General features: G+C 65.9%; 1 protein-coding gene across 1 annotated transcript in view; it reads left to right on the top strand.

Moving 5' to 3' along the window:
* PDE2A (phosphodiesterase 2A) overlaps positions 1-17,943 on the top strand; it is a 59,728-nt gene extending 41,785 nt beyond the window's left edge. Inside the window, exons 4-32 of the mRNA XM_059824497.1 lie at positions 3,809-3,898; positions 4,989-5,077; positions 7,735-7,844; positions 9,125-9,180; positions 9,268-9,327; positions 9,419-9,566; positions 9,667-9,719; positions 10,203-10,277; positions 10,403-10,444; positions 10,544-10,612; positions 10,771-10,901; positions 11,098-11,209; positions 11,326-11,365; positions 12,751-12,814; positions 12,930-13,008; positions 13,108-13,285; positions 14,494-14,606; positions 14,865-14,942; positions 15,169-15,291; positions 15,510-15,580; positions 15,698-15,820; positions 15,915-16,002; positions 16,111-16,158; positions 16,272-16,346; positions 16,501-16,600; positions 16,780-16,892; positions 17,175-17,213; positions 17,405-17,511; positions 17,721-17,943. Coding sequence (XP_059680480.1) covers positions 3,809-3,898; positions 4,989-5,077; positions 7,735-7,844; positions 9,125-9,180; positions 9,268-9,327; positions 9,419-9,566; positions 9,667-9,719; positions 10,203-10,277; positions 10,403-10,444; positions 10,544-10,612; positions 10,771-10,901; positions 11,098-11,209; positions 11,326-11,365; positions 12,751-12,814; positions 12,930-13,008; positions 13,108-13,285; positions 14,494-14,606; positions 14,865-14,942; positions 15,169-15,291; positions 15,510-15,580; positions 15,698-15,820; positions 15,915-16,002; positions 16,111-16,158; positions 16,272-16,346; positions 16,501-16,600; positions 16,780-16,892; positions 17,175-17,213; positions 17,405-17,511; positions 17,721-17,943 — 2,697 coding nt within the window. The remainder of the gene's footprint in view (positions 1-3,808; positions 3,899-4,988; positions 5,078-7,734; positions 7,845-9,124; positions 9,181-9,267; positions 9,328-9,418; positions 9,567-9,666; positions 9,720-10,202; positions 10,278-10,402; positions 10,445-10,543; positions 10,613-10,770; positions 10,902-11,097; positions 11,210-11,325; positions 11,366-12,750; positions 12,815-12,929; positions 13,009-13,107; positions 13,286-14,493; positions 14,607-14,864; positions 14,943-15,168; positions 15,292-15,509; positions 15,581-15,697; positions 15,821-15,914; positions 16,003-16,110; positions 16,159-16,271; positions 16,347-16,500; positions 16,601-16,779; positions 16,893-17,174; positions 17,214-17,404; positions 17,512-17,720) is intronic.
* The last annotated feature ends 687 nt before the right edge of the window (positions 17,944-18,630 follow it).

An 18,630-nucleotide genomic window follows, 5' to 3' on the forward strand; every position in this document is an offset into this window, starting at 1 on the left:
ACACCCCCAGTGACAGGGATGGGGTGGCCGATGGCTTCGGCTCCCCGCCGGAGCATCCCGCTGCGCCGGGGGTGCGTGTGCCAGCGCGGCCTCATCCAAACACCCCAGCCCAGCCAAGTGTCGTCGGGAGTCGGGGACGGATCCGGAGAACCCGCGGCCGCAGCACCCAACTGCGCCCCCCAAACCGGGGTGGTGCCTGGATGGGGCCGGTGGTGGGGGGTGCCAGGAGCGAGACGTGGGGGACCCCATCCCCACACTGCCAACCCCGGCGCTCCAAGGGAGCCCGGCTTTGGGAGGCTAATTAGCCCCTTAATTAGCTCCTTGGCAGGGGTGCGGAGAGCGCGCCAGCGCCCGCTGGCACTCGGGGTGCTCCCTGCCCGGTTTGGGGGTGCGGGGGGATGGATCCTGCCCCCCCATCCCACTGCTCTCCGGCAGCCGTGGGGGAAGGATGCAGCGGGCACGTGCTCGGCGGCTCGGCAGCACCCCCAGGGCTGAGCAGGGCGGGGCGAGGGGCGTCGGGCCGGACCCCCGCTCCGGGCTGGAGGGAGTGGGATAAGTGGGATGAATGGGATGAGTGGGACGAGTGGGGTGAGCAGAATGAGGAGGACAAGCAGGACGAATGGAATGAGTGGGATGAGTGGGATGAGCAGAAGAGTAGGACCAGTGGGACAAGTGGGATGAGCAGGATGTGCAGGATGAGCAGGATGAGTGGGATGAGCGGGAAGAGCAGGACAAGTGGGATAAGCAGGACGAGCGTGATGAGCGGGACGAGTGGGGTGAGCAGGATGAGTGGGGTGAGCAGGACAAGCGGGACAAGTGGAATGAGCGGGATGAGTGGGAACAGCAGGACGAGCGGGACCAGCAGGACGAGCGGGATGAGCTGGGTGAGAGGGATGAGTGGGATGAGCAGGATGAGCAGGACGAGTGGGATGAGCAGGACGAGTGGGATTAGTGGGTCAAGTGGGGTGAGTGGGGTGAGTGGGATGAGCGGGGTGAGCGGGATGAGTGGGATGAGCGGGATGAGTGGGATGAGCAGGGCGAGCGGGGCGAGCAGGTTGAGTGGGATGAACGGGATGAGTGGGGTGAGTGGGGTGAGCGGGATGAGTGGGGTGAGTGGGACGATTGGGATGAGTGGGACCAGCGGGACAAGTGGGACCAGCAGGATGAGCGGGATGAGTGGGATGAGTGGGACAAGCGGGATGAGTGGGACGAGCTGGGTGAGCAGGATGAGTGGGATGAGCAGGACAAGTGGGATGAGCAGGATGAGTGGGATGAGCTGGGTGAGCAGGATGAATGGGATGAGCAGGACAAGCGGGATGAGTAGGACCAGCAGGACGAGTGGGATGAGTGGGACGAGTGGGACAAGTGGGGTGAGTGGGATGAGCTGGGTGAGCGGGATGAGTAGGATGAGTAGGATGAGTGGGATGCCCTTCCCAGGCCAGCCCTGCTCCCCCCGCCGTCTCCCTGCACAGCAAACACTCCCGCCTGCCTCCGCCGCTCCCTCCTCATTGTGGGGATGGTTTTTTTTAGCTCCTGCAGCTTTTTCCACCCCGTCCGGGGACGGACCCAGATTCCCAGCCCTATTAAAGCCATCGCTGGTGTCCAGCTGCCACCTGTCTGTCCCCGCGCCGAGCGTGCCACTGGCATTTGTTGCCCCGAGCAGCCCCGGGGGTCCCGCTCGGGCTCTGCCCCATATTCCCCCCTGCGCACAGCGGGAATGCTGAGCCGCCGCGGAGGGACCGGAGGGACAGAGGGACGGCAGGACGAACACCCGGCCGAGGCCTGGCTGTATTCTACAGTGCATGTGTCTCCAGTGTGAGTAAGCGACTGGAGATGCAGCCCTGTTGGAATAACAGCCAGTGCCGATGTCTTCAGCTGGAAGTGCCCTCGCCGCTGCCGGCCCGGATCCGGCCCCGCGGCCGAGGATGCTCCTGGGGCAGGCCGGTGGCACGGCCCCGGTGAGGGGCTGCTGTCCCAGCTGAGGTCCCCGGGGCACAGGATTGGGGACAGTCCCCAGAGGGACCCCACGGTGGCACTGGGGCTGGTTGTTGGTGCAGTCGGGGATGGAGCCCAGAGACGCCCGGCAAAACTGGGACCAAAGGAAGAGCAAATCCCGGTGGGTGCCCAACTTGGAGCATCTGCCTGTTCTGGTAATAACATCATCCTTATCCCAGTCTCCCAGATGAGGGCTGGAGGCAGGAACGGGGCCGGGCGGGGGGTCATGCCGCGGAGCCCCCTGTTCCCCCCAGCTTTTCCGTGCGCCCATTCCATCCCTCCGTGGAGTCGTTCATCCTCGGATGAGCTTTCAGCGCCTGCGAGCTTCATCTGACTCCTTGCCCCGTTTCTCTTCCCCGCCGGTGATTTATGGCGGCGCTGGCAGGGGAATGGCAGGAATTTTCCTGCCTGTGGGGCTCCCTTTGGGTGTCCGGGAGGAGCCACGGCTGCCCCCCGACCTGCCGGAAAACCCAAGGGGGTGGTGGGGAGTAGGGGGGGAGCGTGCTCTTCCCATCCCATGCACCCCATGGGTGCCCCAGGGCGGCGTGGGATGGGGAGCGGGGATGGATCCGGGCTGGCTCCCTTGGTTATTAATGCAAAGGAACTGGCACCGACTCACATATTTAAGGGCAGAGCAGCCAGGTTTGCTGCCCTGCCCCGCCCTGCCCCGCCCCACCCTGCCCCGCCCTGCCCGGCACTGCCCCGCCCCACCCTGCCCCGCCCTGCCCCGCCCTGCCCCGCCCTGCTGGCAGCACGGGCAGGAGCTCAGCCATGTCTGGAGGGTTGAGAAAGTCTGGGGATGAGGAAGGGAGTGGCAGCGCCTGGAGGAAGACAAGGTGTTGACGTGGCTAGCACAGGCACTGACGTGGCTAGTGCAGGTGTCGGGGTGGCTAGTGCAGGCATTGACGTGGCTAGTGGAGGCATTGGCATGGCTAGCACTGGGGGTGGCATGGCTAGTGCAGGCATTGACATGGTTAGTGCAGGCATTGACGTGGCTAGTGCAGGTATTGACGTGGCTAGCACTGGGGGTGGCATGGCTAGTGCAGGCATTGGCGTGGCTAATGCAGTTATTAGTGTGGCTAGTGCAGGTGTTCGTGGGGCTAGTGCAGGTGTTGACGTGGCTAGTGCAGGTGTTGACGTGGCTAGTGCTGGGGGTGGCTTGGCTAGTGCAGGCATTGTTGTGGCTAGTGCAGTCATTGATGTGGCCAGCACAGTCGTCGATGTGGCCAGCACTGGGGGTGGTGGGGCTAGTGCAGGCATTGGCGTGGCTAGCACTGGGGGTGATGTGGCTAGCGCTAGCGATGGCACACCTGGCAGAGGCACTGGCACAGCATTGGCATGGCTGGTGCAGGCACTGACGTGGCTCGTGCTGATGTTGGCGTGGCTCGTGCAGACGTCGGCGTGGCTTGTTCTGGTTTTGGCGTGGCTCGTATGGACATCGGTGTGGCTTGAGCTGGTGTCGGCGTGGCTCGTGCAGATGTCCGCGTGGCTCGTGCTGGTGTCCGCGTGGCTCATGCAGATATCGGTGTGGCCCCTGCAGACGTTGGCGTGGCTTGTGCTGGTGTCGGTGTGGCTCGTATGGACATCAGCGTGGCTCGTGCTGGTGCCAGCGTGGCTCGTACGGACATCAGCGTGGCTCGCGCAGATGTCGGCGTGGCTCCTGCAGACATCGGCGTACCCAGGGGCCTGGGGGAAGGAGGACCCGTGCCGTGGGCGCCTTGGGGCCATGACGGAGGGGGAGCGGTTCCCCGGTGCCCCTCACCGTGGCTTCGGGCCACCTTGACCCCCCCGCCCCGCTCTGCTCTCTCCGCAGGACGCCCTGCTGAGCCTGGGGGCCGTGATCGACGCCTCCCGCCTGCGGGCCGCCCTCCGCCATGCCCTCCTCTCCCTGCTGCCCAGAGTGGTAGGTGGGGGCGGGAGGGGGCCCCATCCGGACCCCCCCCACCTCGGGGGTGGCGGGAGGGTGCTGTGCTGGGGGGGGAGGGGTTGGGGGGTGAAGCAGAGCAGCCCGGTGGGTGGTTGGGGAGTTGTTGGGTCTCTGAGATTCCCCCCAGGCCTGGGTGGGGAGCCTTGTGGGTGGTGGATTCTCTGCTGGCTGATACTGAGGTTGAGCTCGGGGTGGGCTCTCCTCCCCCCCCAGCCCATCTCAGCGGCCTCCCCCATACGGGCCCCGTGTCACCAGTCCCCTGGTTGCCATTTTAAGCATCAAATTGCTCTTGCGTTGATTTTTGTGATGCCCAGTCCCCGGTCCTCAGCGGTCCCCCAGTAGTGGGCAGGGAGCGGTATGGACCACCCCCCCCAGGAGCTGCAGTGCCCCTAAGGCACTTGTGACCCTGGTGCTGGTGGTGGCCCTGGTGGTGCTGGTGGTGGCCCTGGTGCTGGTGGTGGCCCTGGTGGTGCTGGTGACCTTGGTGGTGCTGGTGGCCCTGGTGGTGCTGGTGGTGGCCCTGGTGCTGCTGGTGGCCCTGGTGCTGCTGGTGGCCCTGGTGGTGCTGGTGACGCTGGTGCTGGTGGTGGCCCTGGTGGTGCTGGTGGTGGCCCTGGTGCTGGTGGTGGCCCTGGTGGTGCTGGTGGCCCTGGTGGTGCTGGTGGTGGCCCTGGTGCTGGTGGTGGCCCTGGTGCTGCTGGTGACCCTGGTGGTGGCCCTGGTGCTGGTGGTGGCCCTGGTGGTGCTGGTGGCCCTGGTGCTGGTGGTGGCCCTGGTGCTGCTGGTGACCCTGGTGCTGGTGGTGGCCAGGCATCGGGCAGGCGTCATGCCAGCGCCATACCACGGGGAGCCACAGCCGTGGCCACGAGGCCAAGGGCAGGGCTGGGGTCCGTGGGACCCCCTGATCTGTCGGGCAGTGGGGCTGGGGCGCCCCGGCCATGGGGACCTGCAAAGGAGGGGGGAGAACCCGCTCACGGGGACCGGCAAAAGGGGGGCCGGTGGTGGTTCGGGGGTGCGGAGCTGGGGGGGGCCCGTCCCTCGGCGCTGCCCGCTCTCCCCCCCCCAGGAGCACGTCTACATCTACCTGCTGGACGGGGAGACCCGGCTGATCTGCGACGACCCCCCCCACGAACTGCCGCCCCAGGGGAAGCTCAGGTGAGCCCGGGCCCCCCACCGGCCCCCCTGCGTGGGCACAGGCGTGTGCTCTGGCGGGTGTGCATGCACACGCATGTGCGTGGAGGGCATGAGTTTTCCCAGGGGACATGGCTGTCTCCATCCCCATCCTCATCCCCGTCCCTGTCCGTGTCCCTGTCCATGTCCCTGCACCCATCCCTGTCCGTCGGCCGGGCATCGGCCCCCAGGGAGCCCCCGGGAGCTGGGCACCGGCGTGGCAGAGCGTGTGCAGGGTGCTGTGCCTGTGCAAGGGACACACACGTGCATGGGGACACACACGCGTGCACAGGGACACACATATGTGCACAGGTGCTGTGCGTGTGCAGGGGACACGTGTGCGCACGGGCACTGTGCTTGTGCAGAGACACAGGGGCTGTGCATGTGCGGGGACACATGTGTGCACAGGGACATGCATGCACAGGGGCTGTGTATGTGTGCAGGGGAAGCACACGTGCATGGGGACACACATGCGTGCACAGGGACACGCATGCACAGGCACTGTGACTATGCAGGGAACACGTGTGCACAGGGGCTGTGCATGTGCAGGGGACACGTGTGTGCACAGGCACTGTGCTTGTGCAGAAACATGCGTGCACGGGGACACATGCATTCATGGGGACACACATGTGTGCACAGGGACACATATGCATGAACACTGTGAATGTGCAGGGGATACAGATGTGTGCACAGGGGCTGTGCATGTGCAGAGACACACATGTGTGCACAGGGACACATGCGTACACAGGGGCTGTGCACGTGCAGGGACACGTGTATGCATAGGGGCTGTATGTGTGCAGGGACAAGCATGTGTGCCCAGGGGCTGTGCATGTGCAGGGATACGTGTGCACAGGGGCTGTGCATGGAAGGGACACACGTGTGCATAGGGACAAACATGTGTGCACAGGGGCTGTGCGTGTGCAGGGACACACACGTGTGCATGGGGACTGTGCATGTGCAGGGACACACACGTGTGCACAGGGACTGTGCATGTGCAGGGGACACACACGCATGCACAGGGACACACAGGACACACATGTGTGCACAAGGCCTGTGCATGTGCAGGGACACACATGTGTGCATAGGGACAAACATGCGTGCACAGGGGCTCTGCGTGTGCAGGGACAAACATACATACACAGGGGCTCTGCATGTGCAGGGACACACATGTGTGCACAGGGGCTGCTGTGTGTGTGCAGGGGACGCACATGCATGCACAGGGACACACGTGTGCACAGGGGCTGTGCGTGTGCAGGGGACGCACATGCATGCACAGGGACACACATGCGTGCACAAGGCCTGTGCATATGCAGGAACACATGTGTGCACGGGGGCTGTGCATGTGCAGGGACACACATGTGTGCATAGGGACAAACATGCGTGCACAGGGGCTGTGCGTGTGCAGGGACAAACATGCGTACACAGGGGCTGTGCATGTGCAGGGACACACATGTGTGCACAGGGGCTGCTGTGTGTGTGCAGGGGACGCACACGCATGCACAGGGACACACATGCGTGCACAAGGCCTGTGCATGTGCAGGAACATATGTGTGCACAGGGGCTGTGCATGTGCAGGGACACACATGTGTGCACAGGGGCTGCTGTGTGTGTGCAGGGGACGCACACGCATGCACAGGGACACACACGTGTGCACAGGGGCTGTGCGTGTGCAGGGACAAACGTGTGCACAGGGGCTGTGTGTGCAGGGACACACATGGATGCACAGGGGCTGTGCATGTGCAGGGACACACACATGTGCACAGGGACTGCGTGTGCAGGGACACACATGTGTGCACAGGGACTGCGTGTGCAGGGACACACGTGTGTACAGGGGCTGTACGTGTGCAGAGGACACACACGCATGCGCAGGGACACACATGTGTGCACAGGGCCTGTGCATGTGCAGGGACACACATGTGTGCACAGGGGCTGCTGTGTGTGTGCAGGGGACGTGCACGCATGCACAGGGACACACACGTGTGCACAGGGGCTGTGTGTGTGTAGGGACACACATGGATGCACAGGAGCTGTACGTGTGCAGGGACAAACATGTGCACAGGGGCTGTGTGTGCAGGGACACACACGTGTGCACAAGGATTGTGTGTGCAGGGACACACATGGATGCACAGGGGCTGTGCATGTGCAGGGACACACACATGTGCACAGGGACTGCGTGTGCAGGGACACACGTGTGTGCACAGAGACTGCGTGTGCAGGGACACACATGTGTGCACAGGGGCTGTACGTGTGCAGAGGACACACACGCATGCGCAGGGACACACATGCGTGCACAGGGCCTGTGCATGTGCAGGGACACACGCATGCACAGGGACACACACGCGTGCACAGGCGCTGTGCGTGTGCAGAGGACACACATGGATGCACAGGGACTGCGTGTGCAGGGACACACATGTGTGCACAGGGGCTGTACGTGTGCAGAGGACACACACGCATGCACAGGGACACACACGCGTGCACAGGCGCTGTGCGTGTGCAGAGGACACGCATGCCCACGTGTGCTGCGCAGTCCCGGTGGCCTGTCCCCTCCCTGAGCACGCAGGTCCCCTGCCCGGGGGGTGCCCGGCCCGGGGGGCCGTTGGGGTCCCCCCCGGGCGGTGGCTGAGGTGTCCCCGTCCCCGCAGGGATGCGGTGCGGAGGCAGAAGCGGCTGGAGTGCGGGGGGCTGCCCCCCGCCGAGCTCCCCGGCCAGCAGCTGGGTGCCCTGGCAGCACCCCTGGCCCCCGGCACGCAAGGTGGGGGTGTGGGTGGGGGGGTGGCTGCGTGGGTGGGCATAGGGCTGGGTGGGGGGAGAATGGGGAGGGGGGGTCGGCAGGCGGGTGGGTGGGTGGGTGAATGGATGCATGGGGGGGGTTTGGGTGGGGGGGTGAATGGATGGGTGGGTGGGTGGGTGTGAGAGTTGGTAGGTGGGTGGGTGGGTGGGTGAGTGGACGGGTGGGTGGGTGAGTGGACGGGTGCGTGTGAGAGTCGATAGGCGGGTGGGTGGGTGGTTGGGTGGGGGGGTGAATGGATGGGGGGGTGAATGGATGGGTGGGTGGGTGTGAGAGTCAGAAAGTGGGTGGGTGGGTGGATGGATGGGTGGGTGGGTGTGAGTGTCTGTAGGTGGGTGGGTGAACAGCTGGATGGATGCATGGGTGGACAGATGGATGGGTGGGTGGGTGTGAGAGTCAGAAAGTGGGTGGGTGGGTGGATGGATGGGTGGGTGGGTGTGAGTGTCTGTAGGTGGGTGGGTGGGTGGATGGATGGGTGGGTGGGTGTGAGTGTCTGTAGGTGGGTGGGTGGGTGGTTGAACAGCTGGATGGATGCATGGGTGGACAGATGGATGGGTGGGTGGGTGTGAGAGTCAGTAAGTGGGTGGGTGGGTGGGTGGGTGAACAGCTGGATGGATGCATGGGTGGACAGATGGATGGGTGGGTGGGTGTGAGAGTCAGTAAGTGGGTGGGTGCATGGATGGACGGGTGGCTGGGAGGGTGGATGGATGGGAGAATCAGTGGGTGGGTGGGTTGATGGATGGATGGATTGGTCAGTGGATGGGTGGGACGGTGGGTGGATGGGTGGGCACCCAGCTGGTTGGATGGGTGGATGATGGGATAGATGGGTGGACGGGCGGTTGGCTTGATGGGTGGGTGCCTAAATGGGTGGGTGGGTGGATGGGGAAGGGGATGGGACAAGACGGCAGCAGGTGGGTGGTTGGGTGATGGGAGCACCTACGGGTGGATGGAAGCAGGATGGAGGGTGAGGGGTAGGTGGGCACGGGGGGCTGATGGGTGCCTGGGAGACAAGCAGGCGTGGAGGTGGGCAGGTGGGTGGGTGGGTGTGGGATGGGTGGTAAAGTCAGGAGGTGGGTGGGTGGGTGGGTGGATGGATGGATGGGAGGATGGCTGGCTGGGTGGGTGGGTGAGCGACGCATGGGGACATGGGGCAGGGGGGACACGACGTGCGCCCCGAGGGCTCAGCGCCCCAGCCCCGGGCTGCCCCCCACGCCGCTCAGGCCTGACCCTCTCTCGGCTTGCAGTGCTCGTCATCCCCTTGGTGGACAAGGAGAGTGGGGCCGTGGTGTGCGTCCTCCTGGTGAGCATGGGGACGGGGGCCCGGGTCTGGGGGACGGGGACAGGGTCCGGACACCTGGGTCCTCATGCCACAACCCCCCCCCCCCAGGTACACTGCGGCCAGCTGAGCGACACGGACGAGCAGAACCTGCGTGCGCTGGAGAGACACGTGAGTGACCCCAGCTTGGCCGTGGGACCCAGGGACGTGCCACCCCTGTCCCGCATCCCCCCTTGTCCCTTACACCCCCCCCGCCTTGCAGACGCTGGTGGCGTACCGCCGCCTGCAAGCCCTGCAGAAGCTGCAGCCCTGGCCCCGGGTCAGCCTCTCCACCAGCTCCTCCCAGAACTCCCTGGCCAAGCCCGACAGCGGCTACAGCGACCTGGACTGCAAGATCCTGCAGCTCTGCGGTGAGGCCGGGGGGCTGGGGGGGCACCAGGGGCGGGGGGGGTGTAGGCAGGGTGAAGCCGGGGTGCTGAGCCCCTCCCGGCGCTCTCGCCCCTCGTGCAGGCGAGCTGTACGACCTGGACGCCGCCTCGCTCCAGCTCAAGGTCGTCAACTATGTGAGTAGTCGCCTCCCCTGAGTCCCCTCGCCCCCGGGCCCAGAGCACAGCGGGGAACCCTGTTTTATTTCAAAAAAAAAAAGAAAATCCCCCAAAGCAAAGAAAAGCCTCAGGCATCAGCTGCACAGCCATCAGTAGTGACCAGAGTGAACAACCTTGTCATGACCATCAATAGTCTCCAGAGTTAACAGTGCCACCCTAAGCACAGAAGCTCCGCGAGAGAACCCATGGGTTCCCCTCCTGCTCTCTAGCATCCTGTACACAACCCTCAGTCGTGTCCAGAGTGAACAGCCTTACCCTCGCCATCAGTAGTCTCCAGAGTTAACCTGATCAGACACAGGGGAGAGTATCTAGGGGGGGCACCCTGCTGTCTGTGGCATGTGTGGGTGCCCTGGGCACAGGGAGGCAGAGGAGGAGCTGGATCCTGCCCTGGGGGGGCTGGGGGCCGGCTGGGGTGCTGACCCCCGCCCCCCCGGTCCCCAGCTGAAGCAGGAGACCCAGTCGCTCTGCTGCTGCCTCCTGCTCGTCTCCGAGGACAACCACCAACTCTTCTGCCAGGTGGGTGCCACCAGGCTGGGCCCCCCCACCCTGACCCCCACCGCTGTGGGGCCAGCGGGTCCTGTCGCACCCCCCGGGCACAGCTCCGTGGCAGGTCACCCCCCTCCCCGCCCCGTCTCTTCCAGGTGGTGGGGGACCGGGTCCTCGAGGAGGAGATCAGCTTTTCGGTGAGCGGGGTGGGGGGGGTGGCAAGGGGCTGGGGGGGGTGGTGTGGTGGGTGGGGGGCAGCGGGTGCCCACGGGCTCACCCGTCCCCTCCACCCGCAGCTCACCTTCGGGCGCCTGGGGCAGGTGGTGGAGGACAAGAAGTCCATCACCTTGAAGGACATCAGCGAGGTGGGTACCAGCTCTCCTGCCCTGGATGGGGACTTGGGGGGTGTGTGTCCCCCCCCTGCACCCGGGGACACGGGTGTCCCCTCCTCCATGTCCCATGGGGCTTCCCGGGGTGGGGTGGGTGGTCAAATCCTGCCCCATCGCCCCCCTCCTCCCCGCAGGAGGAGCACAAGCAGCTGAGCAGCATGTTGGGCTGCGAGGTCACCTCCATGCTCTGCGTCCCCGTCATCAGCCGGGCCACCTCCCGGGTGGTGGCCTTGGCCTGCGCCTTCAACAAGCTGAGCGGGGAGAGGTGAGCGGCGGGGAGGGGGGCGCAGGATCCGGCCCTCGCCCCTTCCCCGCTGCCCTGCGCTGGGGCCGCCTTTGCGGGTGGTGGAGCATCACCTCCGTGGAGGGGGAGGCGGGGGACAGGCGTGGGGACCCGTGGGGACAGGGGACTGAGCGGTGCGTGTGTGTGTGTCCCGTGGGGTCTTGTCCCCCCCCCTCAGCTACACGGAGGCGGACGAGCACAAGATCCAGCACTGCTTCTGCTACACCTCCACGGTGCTCACCAGCACCTTGGCCTTCCAGAAGGAGCAGAAGCTCAAGTGCGAGTGCCAGGTGAGCGCCCGCGTGTCCCGCGTCACGCCGGGCACACGCGTGTCCCATGTCACGCCGGGCACACGCGTGTCCCATGTCACGCCGGTTACTGACGGCGTCCCCTCTGTCCCCCCCAGGCTCTGCTGCAGGTGGCCAAGAACCTCTTCACCCACTTGGGTAGGTGCACGCCGCAGGGAGCACCCGTGCCGTGGGGGGGGGACGGACCCCCCCACGCACAGCCCCGGGGGACGGTGGCGTTGGGGTCCCCTGTCCCCAGCCTGGGGGGACCTTGTCCCCTGCGCTGCCAGCCCTGACCTTGCTGGGGGACGGTGGCAGGAGGGCGGCCGCGGGCAGGCAGGGAGCCCGGCTCGCACTGATGCCGCGCTGCTGCACGCGTGCACGTTGCGTGAGCGCAGAGCGCGGCTTGCGCTTAGAAACGTGCATGCACACGCGGACTGCTGCAGGCACACGCATGCTGCTGCACATACACGTTTCTTGCTGCACATACACTGCTGGACCCCCCCCGCTCTGCTGCACGCGTGTACGTGCTGTGTGCACGCACACGCGCTGCGGCATGCACGCAGGCACGCTGCCACAGGCGTGCACACGCATTGCTGCACGCACACGCACTGCTGCAGGCAAACATGCACTGCTGCAGGGAAACGCATCGCTGCGCGCGCACGTGCACTGCTGCAGGCAAACATACACTACTGCGCACACGCACCGCTGCAGGCAGACACGCACCGCTGCAGGCAAACATGCACTGCTGCAGGGAAACACGCACCGCTGCGTGCACACATGCACTGCTGCAGGCAAACATACACTGCTGCGCACATGCACTGCTGCAGGCAAACACGCACCACTGTGCACACACATGCACCGCTGCAGGGAAACATGCACCGCTGCAGGGAAACATGCACCGCTGTGCGCACACATGCACCGCTGCAGGCAAACATGCACCGCTGCAGGCAAACATGCACTGCTGCAGGGAAACACGCACCGCTGTGTGCACACATGCACTGCTGCAGGCAAACATACACTGCTGCGCACATGCACTGCTGCAGGCAAACACGCACCACTGTGCACACACATGCACTGCTGCAGGGAAACATGCACCGCTGCAGGGAAACACGCACCGCTGCGTGCACACATGCACTGCTGCAGGCAAACATACGCTGCTGCGCACATGCACTGGTGCAGGCAAACACGCTGCTGCAGGAGCACACACGCTGCTGCCCGCATGCCCCCCCCGCACTGCTGCGGCGCCCTGTGCACAAGCACCCTGCTGCATCACATACGTGCCCACTTGCGCAGGCTGTGTCAGCCTTCAGTGTGCACACGCATGCACACGCACGCGCAGGCTCTGTGCAGACCCCGTCCCTCTGCGCTCCCCACACCTTTCTGCCCTGTCCCCACGGGGGCAGCGGGCGGTGCTGGCGCAGGCCACCCTTGGCGCAGGCTGAGCTGAGACCCCCCCATTTCATTGCATGAGTGGGGAGATGGAGCGGGCAGCAGCTGCCTGCCTGGGGGCTCCCTGACCCTTTCCCCCCCTCTCCCTGCAGACGACGTCTCCGTTCTGCTCCAGGAGATCATCACGGAGGCCCGAAACCTCAGCAACGCCGAGATGTGAGTGGGTGGGTGGGACGGAACGACGCGCGGACACACGGGTGGGCACCAAGGGTGGGGGGGGCGCAGCCGGCACCCCCATGGGTGCAAGCGTCGCCGTCGGCGTCTCTTGCAGATGCTCCGTGTTCCTGCTGGACCGCCTCAGCCATGAGCTGGTGGCCAAGGTGTTTGACGGCGGCGTGGTGGACGACGAGGTGAGCGCGGGGACGCGAGGATGCAGTTTGGGGGGGGGGGACATGGGGACACCCTGGGGTCCCGCTCCCCCCCCCTCAACCCCCTGCTTCTGCCCGTAGAGCTACGAGATCCGCATCCCCGCGGACCAGGGCATCGCCGGGCACGTGGCCACCACCGGCAAGATCCTCAACATCCAGGACGCCTACTCGCACCCGCTCTTCTACCGGGGGGTGGACGACAGCACCGGCTTCCGCACCCGCAACATCCTCTGCTTCCCCATCAAGAACGAGAGCCAGGGTGAGGGGCGCGGGGGGGGCACGGTGCGGGCACCCGGGACGTGGGCACGGCGGTGGCACCCGGGACGTGGGTGCCATCCCGTTCCCAGCACGTGGGTGTGATCCTGACCCCGGTGCCCTGGCACGGAGCTGTTCCCAGCACGTGGGTGCAATCCTGTCCCCCAGCACATGGGGACAAAATTGTCCCCAGTATATGGGCACGATCCTGTCCCCAGTATATGGGCACGATCCTGTCCCCAGTATATGGGCACAATCCTGTCCCTGCCACGCGGGCACAGTGCCATCCCCAGCACATGGGGACGGCACTGTCCCCAGCGTGTGGGAATGATCCTGTCCCCAGTACATGGGCCCAGCACTGTCCCCAGGACATGGGCCTGATCCTGACCCCGGCACACAGGCACAGCACTGTCCCCAGCACATGGGCATGATCCTGTCCCCACCACGTGGGCACAGCGCTGTCCCCAGCACACAGGGACGGCACCGTCCCCAGCGTGTGGGAATGATCCTGTCCCCAGCACATGGGCCTGATCCTGTTCCCAGGACCTGGGCCTGATCCTGACCCTGGAACACAGGCACAGCACTGTCCCCAGCATGTGGGCACGATCTTGTCCCTGCCACGTGGGCACAGCACTGTCCCCAGCACATGGGCATGATCCTGTCCCCAGGACATGGGCCTGATCCTGACTCTGGCACACAGGCACAGCACTGTCCCCAGCATGTGGGCACGATTCTATCCCTGCCACGTGAGCACAGCACTGTCCCCAGCACACGGGGACGGCACTGTCCCCAGAGTGTGGGAATGATCCTGTCCCCAGCACATGGGCCTGATCCTGTTCCCAGGACCTGGGCCTGATCCTGACCCCGGCACACAGGCACAGCACTGTCCCCAGCACGTGGGCACGATTCTGTCTGCAGCACATGGGCAGAGCCACTGTCCCCAGCATGTGGGCACAGTCCTGCCCCAGCACAGGGGCACAGCACTGTCCCTGGTACATGGGCATAATCCAGTCCCCTGCACGTGGGCACGATCCTGTCCCCAGCACATGGGCACAGCACCATCCCCAGCGTGTAGGCACGATCCTGTCCCCTATCACACGGGCACAGCGCTGCCCCAGCACATGGGCATGATCCTGTCCCCCGCATGTGGGCACCATCCTGTCGCCGGCACACGGGCCTGATCCTGCCCCCTGTCCCCCCCTCTGCTCCCAGAGGTCATCGGGGTGGCGGAGCTGGTCAATAAGATCAACGGCCCCTGGTTCAGCAAGTTCGACGAGGACCTGGCCACCGCCTTCTCCATCTACTGCGGCATCAGCATCGCCCACGTACGTGCCTGGGGGGTCCCCAACCCTGGGGGGGGGCAAGGGGAGCCCTCTGCTCTGCCACAGCGCAGAGCGACGGGGATGGGGGCACACGTGTGTGGTCCCCTTCCCTGGGGACAAGCGGTGGTGGCAATGGGATGGGGAGGGCACATGTGGGGAGCAGGGATGTGTCGGGGGGCCAGGGTGAGCTGGGGGGTGCTGGGGGGGTTTGGGGGGGTCTGCCCACCCCCAGCGCTCCCGTACCCCCCTCCCGCCCCGCAGTCGCTGCTGTACAAGAAGGTGAACGAGGCGCAGTACCGCAGCCACCTGGCCAACGAGATGATGATGTACCACATGAAGGTGAGGTGACACAGGGACAGTGACAGGGACATGAGCTAGGACCCCCGCTGCCAGCGCCGGCTCCCTATGCTCCACCCCGAGGTGGTGGCACGGGGCATGTGTTGGGGGGGGGCAGCGATACCTCAGGGCTCTCTGCTCTTGCTGGGGCGGACGTGGCCCAGGGGACAGCTTGGGGACACCCTGGGGACACGGTCACAGCGCAGGGCACCGTCCGTGGCTCCCGCAGGTGTCGGACGATGAGTACACCAAGCTGCTGAGCGAGGGCATCCAGCCCGTGTCGACCATCGACCCCAACTTCGCCAGCTTCACCTACACGCCGCGCTCGCTGCCCGAGGACGACACCTCCATGGTGAGGACCGCGGGGACGGTCCCCAGCTGCCACCGTCCCCTGTCTGCCCTCGGTCAGGTCATGTACCCCAACCCCGGGGTGCTGGGGGGGGGTGGGATGGGGAGATGCAGCTGCACCCACAAGCATCTCCCTGCCTGCCAGACAGGGGTGGCACAGGGGGGGGGAGACACCCTGCCGGGCGTTGTCACCCCCTGCCACCCACCCTGTCCCCTCCGCAGGCCATCCTGAGCATGCTGCAGGACATGAACTTCATCAACAACTACAAGATGGACCGCCAGACGCTCACCAGGTGGGTCCCCATCCCTGTCCTTGTCCCCGTGCCCACCTGTGGGACCCCTGGGCAAGCGGGGGGTCCCCGGGGGGGTGAAGGTCCCCCTCCTCATGTCCCTGCCCGCCCCCCCCCCAGGTTCTGCCTGATGGTGAAGAAGGGCTACCGCGACCCCCCCTACCACAACTGGATGCACGCCTTCTCCGTCTCCCACTTCTGCTACCTGCTCTACAAGAACCTGGAGCTCGTCAACTACCTGGAGTACGGCCACGCGCTGTCCCCGTCCCCTGGCCCGGCCAGGGCTCTCCCTGCCCTCCCGCCTGCCTCAGTTTCCCTTCTTCCCCCCCCCTCCCAGAGACATCGAGATCTTTGCCCTCTTCATCTCCTGCATGTGCCACGATCTGGACCACAGAGGCACCAATAACTCCTTCCAGGTGGCCTCGGTGAGCCGAGCCTGGCGCTGGGACGTGCACGGGGCGGGGGGACGGGGACAGAGCTGGGGGGGGTCTTCTCCCCCATAGCTGCGTGACTCCGGCCTCTCTGCCTTGCAGAAATCGGTCCTGGCCGCGCTGTACAGCTCGGAGGGCTCCGTCATGGAGGTAAGATCCCCCCCAAAACCTCCCCCCTGCCCGGCTCTCCGGGGCTCCGGCTGCGCGGCAGCGTCCCTGCCTGCACCCTGCCCGCTCCCACCGCCCTCGGCTTCGTCCCGCAGAGGCATCACTTCGCCCAAGCCATCGCCATCCTCAACAGCCAAGGCTGCAACATCTTCGACCACTTCTCCCGCAAGGTGAGCCCCCAACCTGGCCACCTCTCCCACGCCAACCCCCTCCGCCCGGGCTGAGCCCCCTCATCCCCTCCGGACCCCCAGCTCCCCATCCCTGGATCCGGCCCTGGGGGTGCGGGGGCACCCGTCACACCAGCCCCCTTGCCTGGCCCTGCAGGACTACCAGCGCATGTTGGACCTCATGAGGGACATCATCTTGGCCACCGACCTGGCCCACCACCTGCGCATCTTCAAGGACCTCCAGAAGATGGCAGAAGGTGAAGCTCCGGCGCTTGGGCTTGGTGTGGTGGGAACTCATCCCGCCAAGGCTGGGAGGTGGCACGGCGGGTCCCGGCTGTCCCCAAAGTCCTCGCATAGGGGGTGATGGGGGTTGTGGGGCTCCTTCTCGAGCCCCCCCCCCATACCCCAACCCCTTGCCCCGCTCCCTGCCCGGCAGTGGGTTACGACCCCAAGAACAAGCAGCACCGCAGCCTTCTGCTCTGCCTGCTCATGACCTCCTGCGACCTCTCCGACCAAACCAAGGGCTGGAAGACCACCAGGAAGATCGCGGTGAGTGCCACACCGTGGGGCTGACCCCCTGAATACCGCCCCGGGACACCCGCACATCCCCAGGGACCAGCCCACCCCTCAGAGTGGCATCGTGCCCTGTGGAGGGGTTCCCTCCATGCAGGGACCCCCAGACCACACAGCAGCAGCTCCCCCCATGCCGTGAGCGTGTCCCTGCCCAATGCAGCGCCGTTCCCCGTGGAGAGGGGACTGGAGGGCAGGCGGGGTGGGGGGGGGTCACCCCAGGCATGCACCCCCCCCGCGCTGACAGCCCGTCCCTTGCAGGAGCTGATCTACAAGGAGTTCTTCTCCCAGGGTGACCTGGTAGGTAGCACCAAGGCTTGGTGCAGGGTTGGGCTTGGCCAATGCTCTTGGCAGGGTTGGGCTTGGCCAACGCTCTTGGCAAGCACCAAGGGGGGGTCGGATGAGGTGTGGGGGGGTGGACAGGGAGGTTTTGGCTGGGAATGGGGAGGGGACGGCCAGCGGCATTGACCCCCTGCTTGCCATCGCTGCAGGAGAAGGCCATGGGCAACCGCCCGCTGGAGATGATGGACCGGGAGAAAGCCTACATCCCCGAGCTGCAGATCAGCTTCATGGAGCACATCGCCATGCCCATCTACAAGTGAGCCCCCGGGGCTGGCGCCGGGCTGAGGGGGCCCCCTCCCGTCCCCTCCCATGCCGCCTTTGCCATGCCGGGGTGGGGCTGGGGTGCTGGGCAGGGGGGTCTTGCAGATGTTAGGAGGGGTTTCCAAGCAGCGGGGAGGGGGGGAGTGGGGTTGCACCCAACGAAGGGGGTGCAGCCCCATGCTGATGGGGTGCCCCCCCTGCCAGGTTGCTGCAGGACCTCTTCCCCAAGGCGGCGGAGCTCTACGAGAGGGTGGCCAGCAACCGGGAACAGTGGACGAAGGTCTCCCACAAATTCACCATCCGGGGTTTGCCCAGTAACAACTCCCTGGACTTTCTGGATGAGGAATACGACCCGCAGGCCCCCGACCCACAGCTCAACGGCTGCCTGGAGCCCGAGGGGGGGCAGCCCGAGGCGGGGGCCGAGTGAGGGGGTGATGGAGGGGGGGGGCTGGGGCTGGGGGCCAGGAGCATCGCCAACCCTCGTCCCCCAGCCCCTGGGGAGGAGGTTTGGGGGGACATCAGTGACTCCGGACCACCATGGTGAGGTCCTTCCCCACCGGTGGGCGACTGTCCCCTCCCGCTGGGGCAGTGTTCAGGTGTCCCCTCCACCCGGTGGTCCCTGGACCCCTCTTTGCTGGGACTCTGCCTCGGTGGCGGGGGACACCGGGGGGGACACCGTGGGGCTGGGGGATGGATGTGCTTTCAATTGCCTTAAGGCTGCAGGTCCTGTCCCCACGGGGTGACGGTGGGGACGATGTCCTCGGTGGAAGCACCCCCGGAGGGGTCGTCCCCCTGGAATGGGGCTGTGGGTCTGCGGGGGGTCAGCGGGACGGTGTGGGGCGGGACGGCGAGGGGCAGTGGGAGTGCTGGTGGGGTGGGCTGCAGGGCACGGTTGGGGGGGACTGTGGAGGCTGTGGGAGCGGGGCCGGGAGGTCTGAGGACAGAGGAGTCAGGATCAGGCCCACGGACGGAGGCTGGCTCTGGCTGGAGGAGGGAAGAGGCACGTGGAGCGGGATGGCCGTGGCCACGGCCACTGGGGATGCTCTGCCTGCATCCCCCGCCGGCCCCCACCACGCCACAGAACCAGCTCCTGCCTCCGGAGCATCCCTTGGCT

The sequence above is a fragment of the Gavia stellata genome, chromosome 1 (genome assembly GCF_030936135.1).
Source record: "Gavia stellata isolate bGavSte3 chromosome 1, bGavSte3.hap2, whole genome shotgun sequence".
Taxonomy (NCBI): Eukaryota; Metazoa; Chordata; class Aves; order Gaviiformes; family Gaviidae; genus Gavia; species Gavia stellata.